This window comes from Phaenicophaeus curvirostris, chromosome 9, assembly GCF_032191515.1.
Source record: "Phaenicophaeus curvirostris isolate KB17595 chromosome 9, BPBGC_Pcur_1.0, whole genome shotgun sequence".
NCBI lineage: Eukaryota > Metazoa > Chordata > Aves > Cuculiformes > Cuculidae > Phaenicophaeus > Phaenicophaeus curvirostris.
In genome coordinates this window covers 19901049-19915020 of record NC_091400.1, presented here as the reverse complement: position 1 = coordinate 19915020, position 13972 = coordinate 19901049, and the positions used below count along the sequence as shown (strand labels likewise).

At 46.5% G+C, this 13972-nt stretch overlaps 1 protein-coding gene across 3 annotated transcripts in view; it reads right to left on the bottom strand.

Moving 5' to 3' along the window:
* Positions 1-13972, bottom strand: part of ZSWIM8 (zinc finger SWIM-type containing 8) — a 55394-nt gene that overhangs the window by 4344 nt on the left and 37078 nt on the right. For 2 of the 3 annotated variants that reach the window (XM_069863675.1, XM_069863674.1), the window contains exons 11-22: positions 13071-13202; positions 11962-12141; positions 10500-10683; positions 9837-9935; positions 8810-8934; positions 7350-7581; positions 6443-6595; positions 5485-5707; positions 4999-5288; positions 4026-4249; positions 3257-3739; positions 2484-2652 (exon numbers count right to left, since the gene is read on the bottom strand). In XM_069863675.1, coding sequence (XP_069719776.1) covers positions 2484-2652; positions 3257-3739; positions 4026-4249; positions 4999-5288; positions 5485-5707; positions 6443-6595; positions 7350-7581; positions 8810-8934; positions 9837-9935; positions 10500-10683; positions 11962-12141; positions 13071-13202 — 2494 coding nt within the window. Of the gene's footprint in view, positions 1-48; positions 223-2483; positions 2653-3256; positions 3740-4025; positions 4250-4998; positions 5289-5484; positions 5708-6442; positions 6596-7349; positions 7582-8809; positions 8935-9836; positions 9936-10499; positions 10684-11961; positions 12142-13070; positions 13203-13972 lie in introns of all 3 variants that reach the window. The other variant, XM_069863673.1, reaches the window with a different exon arrangement.

Genomic DNA, 13972 nt, shown 5'->3' with positions numbered 1-13972 from the left:
CCTGCAGCCCTCTCGAGGGGCCACAGAAACCCCCTTGGCCGTCCTTACCAACTCGGTATGCGGAGTGGAGGTAGTGCAGACCCTGAGGGCTCACAGGCTGACTGTGCTGCTCATCCTCGGCAGGAAAACTCCCTGTAACAAGGGAGTTGGGCTGTGAGGACAGAGTTGTCAAGGAAGCCCCCTGAATCGCTGGGAATGTTGATCCTGCATGGACACTTCCTACTGAAGAGAGCAAAACAGCAGCATTAGGACCCACCATCAGCCTAAAAGAAGGTTTACTTGGGCCATCACCTCCCTCATCTGACCGCCCCCTGCCAGTGCAGTGTTCTGTTCTCCTAAACAGAACTACACAGCAACCACAAACCACAGGCTTACATCAGAAATACCACAGGCTGGGGACATCTGTTCTGTTTGCAAGCAGGGCCTGAAAGAGGTCAGTTACATAGTTGCCCCTCTCCTTTGCAGAATACCATGAACATGCACATCACCCATGTTTTACGTTTAAATACATGTGTTGACTCCAAGGTCTTTCCTATTATTAAATGACATGTGTGGTTCTGATTTCTTGTCCAAAGAAACAAACACCTGATGAGGAACAACATTGAGCAGGAACAGCATTAAGTCACTCAAAGTTCAAGTCCAACACTGTGAGACTCCTCCACGTCTGCTATAAGAGTTACAGCTCCCGCATGGGAAGGGTGTGACCGGCAGCAGCCTACAATCCATCCTCAGAAACAAAAACCACTGCAGGATCTGGCAGCGCTTACCAACAGTAAAAACAACAAGGGAACTCAATAAGCTCTGTCACCTTCAGACATGTAGCTGGTAGATGCAAAATCAAGGGCAGTCACTGGAAGATCCATCACATGGGACCACCTAGATTTGTACGGACAGTAGTTAACACTGAGCCTGTAAGCTGCACTCTGACCAAGGACTCGAGCTTATCTTATTTTCCCTCTTGAGAAAGGTATGTAGAGGAAAAAGCAAGGCTTGTCTGAGACTTCCAGAGCAGAGATGCCACTGGGTGTGTGCACATTTGTGACCCCTTACTTCACAGTTGCTCTGTAGTGCTACTACACCAGCTTGGGCAATGCTCCAAGTTCCAGTTTCTCCTCTTACCCTGCCACCACCAGCATTGTTTTTAGATGTTTACTTGTGAATAGTTGAATACTGGAGAACAACGTGCCTCCCAGGAAAGATCTGCCTGACCTCCTCAACCAAACAGACACACAGTGCCAAACAATCCACAAAGTGGGTAAAATCCACACGGCATTTGAAGTCTGGCCAAGGAGAATAATGAGTAAGAATGAGCTGGATTGTTGTCAGGGCTCGAGTGTCATCACATAACTAAGTACTCTAGGAATGGTGAAACTATTTAAAGAACTGGACAGAGAAGTTTACGCAAGCCATAAACAATGGCAGCTGGAAAGGGTGGAGATGTTTTTTCCTTTCGTTACTTTAGGTGCTCTAGCATGAGCAGTTCTGGAAGATTCATAACACTTTGGAGGAGTACAGAAATGGTTTCTCACAATTAAGAGTCACAGCATCAGCCCAGGACTAAGGCTGTCAGAAAAGGATGCTCTTCAGATCCCGAGGCTTTCAGGACTATTCTAATTGCTTTTGTGGTGGGTTTTTTGGCATCAAAATGCAAGAAAGAATAACTGAAAAGATTCTCCCGATAATCTGGATATGAAGGAGGCCAACACAGCTCCTAAGTGCTTTCCCATGTGCCAGTCTTCCAGCACCCAGTGAGCTGCAAAGCACCAGTAAGCAAGCACATAAACAGGCAAACACTACAATGAAGGAATAACAGCCTGGCTCAACCATGACCCAGTGGTGCAATGAGAGCACATCCACCACTCGGTCACCATCTGCCATGCCAGTGCTACAGAGAGCCCGATGGGTCTTCACCACCGTTCTAGCCCCAACACAACACGTGAGCAGCTGTTCAGGCTGCCACTGACATCACCCTGCCAAAGCATCCGTCCTCTCCACAGAAGTTCCACGCTGTGGGCCCTGCCTGCCTCCAGTCCCTCGGGCAGGACACCTACTTGTGCTGCTGCAGTGGAAGCCTGCCTGCTGCAGCACTCTATCCATTTCACCCAAAGGAACCACAAGAGCCTGCTTGAGACCATCTATGCTCATCTTGCCCTAAGGAAAGAGGGTGTAAAGCTCTAGTAAGTTAGAACTCGGAGAGGCCAGGAGCACTCCAAACACACTGTAGTCCGAGAGGCCAAAATAATCTCATACTTGGAATTTACCCAAACAGAAAGTAAAGCTCCACTAGCTGAATCAGGCCCTGTTATGAACCCCAGCATCCTCAAGTACGCCTATCTCTAGGCTGAGGCAGATTTGGTCAGAACTTTTCCGTGTGAGGACCCTGGTCCCACTGTGGTCAGTGGGGGGCAGGACGCGACCCAGGTAGAGCTCAGAGCACAGTACATGAACCTGTGCCAGGCACAGCCGAGGGCTGCAACACCTACTCGCTACATTGGAAGACAGTGACAGTCCTGTCTCACTGTGATAGGGATGCACCGCGATCTGCGTCATGGATGGCACCGGCACACCGGGGAACGACACAGCTGTAGCTGCCAGTGACGGTGTTGTTACCGAGTAAGGGTACTGCGCTCCTATGAATGCTGGATGGACACCCTAAAACAGAAAATAAACAACAGTCATGTCTACTTCGTCTGACCACTGAGTAGCAGTCCAAAATACGATGTCCCAACACAAACCCCAGAACACTCAAGAGTCCAGTTCGACAGGGGGGAAGAAGCACAGGAAGAATCAGCACAGAAATTACATTGCATCACGTGTCCATTACATCTTCTTGCTCCTCTTCCTCTTAAATCTAATAAGTTTGCAGAAAATCACTCTAAGAACTTCCAATATGCAGAGGATAAAATAACCTTTATTTGGTTTCCCTCTGCAGTCTCTATTTAGTCTGTAAATTCTCAAGATGACAAGATCTCTGCCCAGCGCCTTCTGAGAAACTACAGAGCAATACAGTTAAAGTTAAAAAGAACTGCTGTATTATATTTTATATTCTCTTGAGACTTTACACACACTCACAGAAGGCTCCTTGTGACACAAAGGCTGAGCTGGAGAGCCAAAGTAACTATCAGAAATCAGCATGTAAGTGAGAGCAGAAGCCACCGCAGGTCTGAGCGCCATGCTCTCCCCAGCTAGACACATTTCCCCTGGATGGAGCCACACAAAGTCATTGGAAATGAACAAGGCACAGGCCAAAACTCACCTGTGGGTACGCTGAGCCAGGCACCGGGAAGACAGCTGGGCGTGGCATGTGCTGTATAGTGTGTCCGATATACTGAGGGTTGCAGGGGATGTGAGTCTGCAGGGTAGTGTAGGGGTGCAGGCCCTGTGTGTGCGTGTGAGCCATCGCCGGCCCTGCCATCGTGTGTTGCGGGTACATGGTTGATCCTACGGAGATCACTGGCATGACTGTCGCTGCAGCGGTTACCGCAGCTGCCACCGTGACAGTGGTCGGTTCAGAAGTCACACGGTTGTCTGCCAATGCACGCACTGCTTCAGAGGCAGCCCGTGCACCACTGGCACTGCAGCCAGTGGCACCTTCTCTCTGGGCTGGGGTTCCACCAACAGTCTGTTCGTACAGCCAGTACCACTGGTGCGCTACTTCAAAGAGGACTTCTGGGTACACACCACCACCTTTAGCTGCTTCTTCCACTGCCATACAGGCCTTTTCCAGCATCAGATTGTCCTGGGGGCAGTAAAAGAAAAGCAGGAGTGAAGAACGCAAAACCAGAAATACAAGGAGGCAAAACTACAACTGGAGAAAAGAATAAGGCACTCTAAACTGACTGACACCACAGGGAGCAGACAGGTCAGAGCCACACAGCAGAATAACCAGACTGACTCACGGAACACAAGAAATCCACAGAACTAGGATTAAGACTCTCCAATAGTAGAGGAGCCAATCCCACAAGCAACAACACATCCCTGACCAGGAAAACAGTTGGCGCTACCCAGCCCCTTGTGATGCTCACCTGCTCCTTGCACTGCACGAGAGCCCTCTGGATCTCATTGGGGTTCAGGGCATGGGCATGGGGCAGGCAACTGAGTGCCAGTTCAGCAGCTGCCCGCACCATGTTGGAGTCCCTAGCCCGTGAAGCTCTGTCTGCCAACGATGCCACCTCCGGAGGAGTCAGATGTCCATCCCAACACTCCACCAAGATGTTCAAGGCTGCACTACCAATCTCCATGGCCTGCCCTAAGAGAAAAAGGGAAGACTCTCACACCACTATATGGCCAGCACAGGTCCAGTCAGGTTTCCCCCAATTAGAGAGGCACTCCTCACTTCCTTCAGGAGCGGCGACAGAGCCCACTTGCTCCCCTGAGGCTCCATGTCACATTTAGGCTCTTTCTCCCCAAACACAGGACAGGCAAGAGCCCCCAATAAGCAAGCAGCAAGCGAGGGTACTATTATGAAAGTTAAGCTAAAGATGCATTTGCAGCAGCCAGAAGAACTTGCTACTGCTGCTTTTATTACCTACAAACCACAGCCTGGACTGTTGCTCAACTTCCATCATATCAGGAAAACACAAATTTTCAAGGGTATGTTTTGCAGGCTCTAGAAGCCATGTAGATAGGGAGCAGGTAATAGGTTTAGGCGCAAACAGGAGGAGGGAAGTGAAATGCTGAACACAGCCAAAGAGCATATTCAAATTTGACACATGTCTGCCTCCACAGCAGACCCCCAAAGAGGGGGTCTTTAAGGCCAGCCTCTGTGTGAGAAGTGCTCTGTGGTTCTTAGGACTGAAGGATGTTGAAGTACAAACAAGAAGAAACAGGTCACCAGAACTTCCCAGGCCAAAACAAGTATCACTGTATAAATCACCAGTGCTCAGCTTGTACAGCCAGCTGTACCAGCCAGCTTACACAGATACCACAACACACCAGTATCACATTTTTTCAGCATAAGCTGACCTCCCCTCCCTCCCAATAAAGTTTTGCTGTCACCTGTGATCCAAGAGACATGGGAGGAGTAAGTTCGAGAGAGCCAATTGGGAGACACAAAGTTGTGCAGCCCTAGTGCATACAGCCCAATCTCGAAGGCGCAGAGGTGGAGGTTGCGGTGTGGTCCCTGGTGCCCACCACTGGAGGAAGGGTGGGTGAAGATGGAGGTACTGCTGTTTCCACCTGCTTTGATAAGGACTGTCTTGGCCAATTCAAAGTAGAAGTGAGCAGCTGCCTCTGAGGGCTGGTTTGGGACGTGAGGAGCATGGCTCTCCAGCCGCCTCCCTTTATACCTAGAGGAAGAAGACAGAGGAGCCTTTCAGACAGCAAAAAATACCCCAGGTTCTCTAGCTGGGGTGTAGAGTTGCTTTCTTTAGGCTCCAGAGAAAACAAAGCAAATGCTCCCAAGGAAGTACTTCCTTATGCACACATGATAGTTCCCTGATGTCGGCCTAATGGTTGCCTCTATGCATTGATATTATTCATTACCTGCCAACTTCCACAGTCTTTGCACGGGCTCCCCCACTGGCTCTCCTGCTGCCACTGGAAGAAGAAGATCCCAGTGAATCACTTGAGGAGCTGCTGATGCTGTCACTGTCCTGTCCTCTGCCCCAGGACGTTGATGCCCATCCCCCACGCAGCGGACGCCGACTGAGTGTTGGAGAACTGTCTGAGGTCGTTTCAGGAGCGCTGCTGTCAATACTAGCCATGCCTACGGCACCAGAACCAACACAGCAAAATCAGCAGGCTTAGTAAATGTCTTGTGGGCAGCTGAACTCCTACTCACATCACCTGCAGCCCCAACTAGGATCAGCTGTCTCAGTGACAGTCAGCCTCAGAGCTGCCAGGCACTCAGCTTTGCAAATTAAGAGATTTAAGTCAGCTTAGCCACAGATATCAGTGTCATTTTGCAGTTCTGAGATTAAAAAAGAACCGCATTTCTCTATTTCCCCATTCATATCATCCCACCACTCCATCTGCCAAACTTCATGGCAGAGTATAACAAGAAGCCAACATACATACAAACTCAAGCTCCACAGACTGTACGAGTATGAAGAAAACACTTCAGCTAGATGCTGTACAATTTACACAAGGGTTATTCACATCCTTGGCCTCTAACTTACAACCTTCCCAAGAGAAGTGTAGAGGCAGCAGCTGCTCTGAATTTGGTTTTGGACCCAGAAGTACAGTGCTCTGCTCCAGGAGACCTAACCCATCACACAGAACGCGTCAGGGGTGAGAAAGGTACAGTAACTTGCCATACAAAAGTAGGCACGGCATCTGTGGAGCAAAACCTGTTTCTCCATGCCAAACAACACAGAGGCAACTGGCTGCTGCAGCAGTACAGGAAAGGTTGTCACGTGGAGTGAAGGAGCAAGGGGACCGCTAGACACCAGCAGGCTACCCAGCACAGCACTAGATGCTGTATGTATGAGTCGGGTCCTACCTGTGTGTTTTTTCTTCTGCCTGACAGGCGAACCCCAGCACCTCCCATTGTATCCACCTCGGCTTCCGAGGGCCAGGCGACTGGGGACCTTTCCCTCTTGTTTCAAGACGGTGGACTCTGCACCTGGTTCGCAGGGGGACCTCTGATTGCTCTCTGTACCAACAGGACAGCGACAAGGTAAATGTGATTTGTTTCTGTATCTCTAAAAATAGATGGGGCCATTTAAAAGGTATCAACATCAAAAGACACAATTTTTATAAAATGAATGGTATTTATGAGCAGGATCATATGGGTTTCCTTTCAGTATTAAGCATATCATCTGACACTCAGACAAGAACATCTAATCTTAACTCGAGATTTTGAAAATTTGCTGCGAATACAGAAATATTTTAGAATAAAAATGTTCCAGTGGCCCTGGAACATCTTCTGCTAGCACTGACCTCTTTGAGAAGAGCTAAGAGACTATCTGCTTTCCACAAAACACTGCTGTTGGTTTGCTACCAATGTGGAGGCACAGCTTGAAAAAAAACATGTTCCTCTCTCACACCTTTCAGCAATCTTATCTTGTATGAAAGTACCTGACTCAGTGTGCAACTTTTTAAAACATTGCACACGTCTGTGATACAAACTCAACAGATGAAGCCACCACATTTTGATGTTCAGTGGTTACACAACTGGCTCGAGATAGGAAAACCTGAAAACTCACTTCAATTTCTACACAATAACATGTACTAAAATGTATCCAGCCAAACAGGCAACAGGGGAACAACATTCTAGTGACCACTAAACAGCCAGATGGGAATATAAATCACTCTGACTACTTCCCAAAAGAAACAAATATGTACAGGTCGAGTTTTGCACTAACAAACAAAAGGTTTCAGTGCAGCTCTTACAAAGCCTCTCTTACCCTGTGCGCTCTTCTCCACAAAGTTCTCAGGACTGCTCTGGACCGCAGGGCTTACGGCTGCTTGCTGAGTGACAGCAGTCCCTGGAAGCTGCTGGATCGCTGCTGCGGACTGGGCAGCATGCTTGGAGGGAGATTTCTGATTTGCTACTGTAGGCTTGCTGGATGAGTAGAAGGAACTCAGAGTCTGTGGTTTGTGAGTTTGACTCTCTCTGTCCAGGAGTTTATCTAAAATCTTTAACAGCAAGAGAAAAAAAAGAAGAGTCATTACACTAAGACATACAAGGAAACTACCAAAACAGCTTCTCTTAGGGGACAATACATTCCACATTGTAAGGGAAAAAAAAACGAAATGTTAATTCCCGAGAAAGCAGGCATCATCTTCCTGCCTTGAAGATCAATGATGCACAGCTGAGAGCCATGTGTCCTGCACTACTGAAGAAGCAAACATTCATTCATACTCAGTAATATCCCCATTTTCACTTCAGAAAGCCAATGGCTTTATTTGGAAAGCACAAAACTCACAATACAGAAGTAGTTTTGGTACCTCAAAGACATAACAGAGGAGAATGAGTTCTGCCAGCCCTTAGATGTTCTTCTTTTAAGTCATCAAAACTCTGCTCACCATCCAAGAAATCCTGTCACACTGTTACTGAGAAAGTGGTGAAACCTTTTGGAATTTCAGACCCTAGAGAAACTGCCTTCTGTCAGCCTACAACACCTTGTTACCCTCATTTATTATGGAATTACAGAACAATGCACAACCACATTTTATGGGTGTGTCCATTGCTCCCGTTTATTCTCCACACAAAGTGATCACCAGGAGTGAGACAGAGCATTTCCTTACAGATGACCAGTAGAACAGTGTCCCTGCCATTCCCTACAGGAGATAAGAGTATTTCTACTTTAGGAGCTGGAGAGAGCCTAATAATACATTTGCTTGGTAAAAGTGTTTCTGAATATAAAATATTAATAAAACCCTTCCTAAAGCTTCAGCAGTTTCCGTTCCTTTGGGGTGAGGGTGGGGGCAGAGCTTTACTCTCTCTCTCTTGTATGGGAAATCTAAGACACAGGTGAACAAAACCATGTATCAAAGAGGTGAGAGATGAAGAAGCGAAGGCTTTGCTAGACACACTGTTCTGCAAGCCAGCAGCAAAACAGAACCAATCCCCAGAACCCACACACAGTGCACACTGAGAACCCTCTGGGATACAGGACTTCTTTTAGCAGGTAAGCAAAAGAATAAAATCAATGAGGACACATCTCCCAACTGGACTTTGAGAAACGATGGAAAGATTGCCTCTCCCAGGGCTATGCACACTGCACAATCAGACCAGTGGAAGAATCCAAACATTACAAGACAGCTCGCAAATTATCAGTACATGACAAAGCAACTCACACTCCCTGGCAAATCTATCAAATCCCTCAAAACACAGTTTGCTCCTGTTTAAAGGCAAACTCACCTTCTTCAGCTTAGATTGATCATCCTTGTAAGTAATCATCAGGGCCAGGGCAAGATCCCCCTTCTCCCTTCGGGTGCCTTCACACAGCAGAGGATGCTCCGCTTCACTGACAGTTGTTTTCATGCCTGCAGGCCAGAAAAGAGAGAATGAGGAGACAAGTGAGCTCAGGGGACTACAAAACATCCTGAGCACTAGCTATACCTCAGACTATTTTATTCATTCCCATCACAGGCAAAAGATGATTCTGTTTTCCCCTACTTTCCTGTTAACTTCAGCAATAACAGGAGCTGCTGTGTGTCCCCAGAACACTAAGCTGGCCCCAAGTGTCAGAACAACCAGATCCTCATATGCCATGGGAAGAGTCCAGGCAAGCCCACAACTCCATCTTGAAACAAATTTTTACTGTTTCTGCAGCTGCTACAAGCTAGCATTCCCACACCATAAAGAACTCATCTTCCTCCTTTCAAAGATGAGGCAACAAATGACAGGCCTTGTTTAATCCATTCTATTACTTTTTGCATGCTGCTCTAAAACAGGCACACAGTGTTGTCAACAAAATATATATCATCGCTGCTTTGTTGTTGAAGCTGATAAATGAAGCAGGAATACAGTATTATGCTAAGAACCTAACTTATGTAGTAATGCTTGAGAGTACTGCTGCTAGTCTTTTATCATCATTGTCTAACCTCTTCTGAAATGATTGCCTTTTGTTCCCTGAAACCGTCCATCTCTATTAAAATCCATGCAATACACCATCTGTGATAAAAGAGCAAGAAGAAAGCTAACATTCACGTTACTGCTTTAACATTTGGTTCCTGTTCTGTAACCCACTTCCATTTTTCACAGCTTTGCAAAGACACCTCAACCACGGCACGCAGAATCCTTCTGCGTCTGGATCTCAGACCGTGTAGACATTTCCATTTCTGCACCAAACTGGAACGAACTACTGACTCTCACCATCCAAAACAAGACAGGATGGGATGTAGAACATGGAGGAAGAAAGACTTTTCTTGTAAAAGATTCTTACCAAGAGCAGCAACAGCTGCCTCAAAACCAAGCTCTTCATCTCCAGGCATTTCGTTATTCCAATTACGGCTTGGGGGTCTAGAGCCTGTAGGAGAAACCACTGAAAGGAGACAAGAGAATTAGCGCCCAGCTTCCAAAACTGGGACCTAAAGGCAAAAGCCATTTCTGAGAGCTTTCTGAATCTACAGAGCTCCCTGTGGTCCTATTCCTAGCCTTATATCAGTGTCAAGACCACAGCGTTTTTTTCCCTTGGGTTTTTTTCCCTTTCTCTAAATTCAGGAGGCTCCAAACCACGAAGGTGCCAAGCCAGTCTTCAGGTCCCAGGCTGTTGGGTTCATTTCTAAATGCTATATTTATATCAGCTTCCTCAGACTATAACCAGCATAAGAGTAGAACAGTCAGTCATTTATAACTGTTTTACAAACACACAGGGTGCTGAAATGCAGTAATCTTCCACTTGTTTTCAAATGTAAGCAGAATAAGAGACAATTCCATTGGGGTACAAAGTACCTCTAAAGTGGCATGGAGAGAAGAGCAAGTACCAGCATGGGAAGAGTCAGGGTGAGGTTGTTCTTATACAGAAGATACTTTCTCTCTGAAAACCCCTCAAGATCTGGCACCTCAGAACACGCCCTTCCCACACCCCTGCCAAAGCAGGCAGTACCTGGAGTGCACAGGACATCAAATATAAAGCTTGCCAACATCAGAGGCAGAACAGGACGGTAGTCACACAATGTCCCTTCTCGTAGCTCTTCAGCTCTTCCTCGAATGGTGTTCATCTCGTTAGTTCCCAAGGGAATCTTCTTCAGGAGGGCTGCGATCTCTGACTCCTGATATGCGAGCTTCACCTAGTGGCATCCACAAGGAAGCAGAAGCTGTTATCAGCACAGGTCCTGTGGGCAGGGGACCATTTTTCCCTATCCATAAAGTACACCAATAGTTTCTATTGGATCATTACATTATAGCAACTCTTAGCACCCCAGACACTTTTGCCATTCTCTCCAGACTCAACACAGATTTTCAAATCTAATACAAGTCTTGCCTCACACTGAAACTGAATTGTTCTGTTACTCAAATTGTGACTCTTGAGCTGCATACAGGAAAAACACATCAGCTTTCACGAGAACAGCAGGAGAAGTGTTTTACTGGGTAAGTCAGTGGAAAAGGTGATTACTCCTAACTGTAGGGGGAAAAGGATGCTGTTAAGTAATACACCTGTTTGAGACACCAGGAACTGAGGAGTAGAAGAATGGCATGGGGTAGCAGCATGTGTGCCACCAGGATGAAGACCACTACATTTCATCGCTCTGTGTCATTCCTGCATTCCTTCCATTCTTAGCATGTGACAGTGATTGTTTTCTGTTCAGTAGCTGCTGACTGCCAATCTTCTAATCAGACCACAAGAAGCCCAGATCACCAGTGTAACAAGCATAGCTGGCAGACACCTAGCAACAACACACACTTGCAGGGACTGCACAGCCCTGCAGTGAAAAGCAAGGCAGCTGCAAATCACACAGGCAAGGTCTTCACTGGACACTGCTTTCTTCTGAACAGGAACCTTAACAGTAATCAAGCAGCGTCCCAAATTACATGCCTGCAGAGCACACATGTTCACTTGCCAAAGAATGAGGTATCAGCAAGAGCAACAGCTTTCAAACATGGAACAAGTGCACCAATTCACCCTAAGGAATAAGTTCCAAACCATGTCACCAGTGAAAATATGGACAATTCCATTTAAAATGGCTTTATTTTCCCCAGATTAGCCAAGCAAACTGGAAAAATATTTAAGTAGTAAGCTGTTCTAACTGTAATAACATATTCATAAAAGATTTTGTACTCATTTCAATATTGTCAAGCCTGTAGCTTCACATGAAATCAAAGGCCTGTTGGCACCTGAGGACTGAGATTCCCATCAAGGAAGGTAACGCCAGGTGAAAGGATAGTTCTAACCATTTTTCTGGCAGATCAGTGTGTGCACAATCCACTTAGTCCCACTCCAATCAACTTTAAAGAAACATATAAAAGTAAAACCAGATGTCAGGAGCTGAAATAGGAACCGCATGAGCAAAAGTACTGAGGCAGCACAATGTTTCTTACGGATACTGCCTTTCTGAGATGTTTCATACCTCCAGAGCCTTTGTAGAAGCAGGCGGTCTCTGCAGCTCCAGTGCAAACATTCCTATTCGGAAAGCCAGGTTGTGGTACTCCAGACGCTCACTCAGCACAGTCAGCAGAAAAGCAGCTTTAGACAAGGTGTTGGTTGCCATCCATGTCTGCTTGCTGGTTGATACCTTGTTCTTTTTGCCCTGTTTGAAGAGAAATTTGTCAGAAGAAACTTTCCTATACATTCTAAAAGATTCTGCACTCGTCCTCCTACCCTTTGCAATAAACCATAGACAGAAGAAAGAACAAAACACGCAAATTTTGCTCTCTTTGCTGAGGAGTCACAAATCCCAGTGGTTACCGATGAACATCATTCCTTCCCCATCTCATCACAGCACAATACAGTGGAAGAACTGGCCTGCTGGTAAGACAGGTGTCCATTATGGGACTGATGCTGTGTGGGCAGATGGTGGGTATCTGTCCCTGCCAAGGGAACCCTTCCATACGAAAAAACACTGCTCAGTGCCCCTACAAGGGTTTTTCCAGAAGTTTAAGCTTATTTCTTTCCTCTCCAACCCTCTATCCTGAAACAGCAAAACTTCTAACATTCCCAGTGGCACACACCATGAAATAGGAGACAATGGCTTTGGAGAATCACAAAAAACACGCAGGTCACCTGCACAGAGCTGCACAAACATCGAGACTGCTTAGGCTGCTCTATAATCTCACAGCACACAGCAGCTGGTACCTCACAAACAGGACTTGAAGCTGAAGTTAAATGGAGTGCTTTGTTCAATCAAATTTAAAATAGATTCCGAAAGGAGCTGCTGCTTTTAACAGACAAACCAGGCCTCTCTCTGAAGCACAAGGGAAACTGAAGAAGCTTTTAACTAAACTTGAGTTCCTGAAGACTCCGAGTCCTGCTGAATGGCCTCTTCTTTTCACTCTCCCTTTTACTCACCCACACAAGCACAGTGATCAGACATATTAACAACATCCAGAAAAGTTCCACCCAAAGGAAGCATCAGTGAAGGGCCTAAATTACAGCAAATGAGAAGCACCTGAGAATGCTTTGCATATATTCCTTCTAACTTACCCTCTGCCCCCACAAGTAGAACCATGCTCTCTCTACCTTAGTTGGCGGCTGCTCCACTTTGAGATCTGGTGGGTTGGCCAGCAGGTCCCTGGCAAGCTCTACAGTTAATCGGCACGCTTCATTACTGTATCCATGCGCGTACAGGGCTTCTGCACAGGCAAAGAGGATCTGCAAGAAAGAACAGATAGACATGTTCAAACCAGACTCCTCCAGGCTGGAGCTCACCTGCTCAATCCACCTGTCTCCCAGACTCTGCAAACACAATTCAGAGCTACCTTTGGCAGCAGACATGTGAGTCCTCCTTGCCTGGACCATCCACCACCAACCCTTTAAGTACTCCCCTAATCATGGAAGAAAAGGCTTTTTAAGTCCCACTCTGCCTCCAAGTATGATATAAGATCAGAGAATAACTCAATAAAACCTAAATCCCATACTGAATGACTATAACTATGTCCATGCATCTCCATGTCAGTGGCTTGCTCATATAGGTGCAAGCTCTAACAATACTTTGAGGTTACACAGGGATGTGGTACAGTCCATTTCCATTGCCTCCAGCTTTCCAGAGAATTTCTGCTTAAACAGTTCAATTGGAATTTGTCCTGCTGGGCACGTCTCAGTCTTACTTTTAATTTCAGCTCGAATTTGTCATTTCCAAGAGGAAGACTAGGACAAAAGTGCACGCTGCTTTGCCGACATTTGTAAATCCTGGAGTGCGAGATGTGATCAGTTAAAACTGGGACTTGAACTTGAAGTTAGCACAGAAATCAGGAGCCAAGCTTGTGGGAAAGCGATGTGCGATGCCACTGCATTAGGACTGTAGATACTTTATGATACTATGGGTTATGATGACATTATGATTAAGTACTTGATTTAATCACAGATTGGGTTAAGTGTGACAGCGAGGAGGGTGGAGAGACCGTGATGTGTACAATATGCAA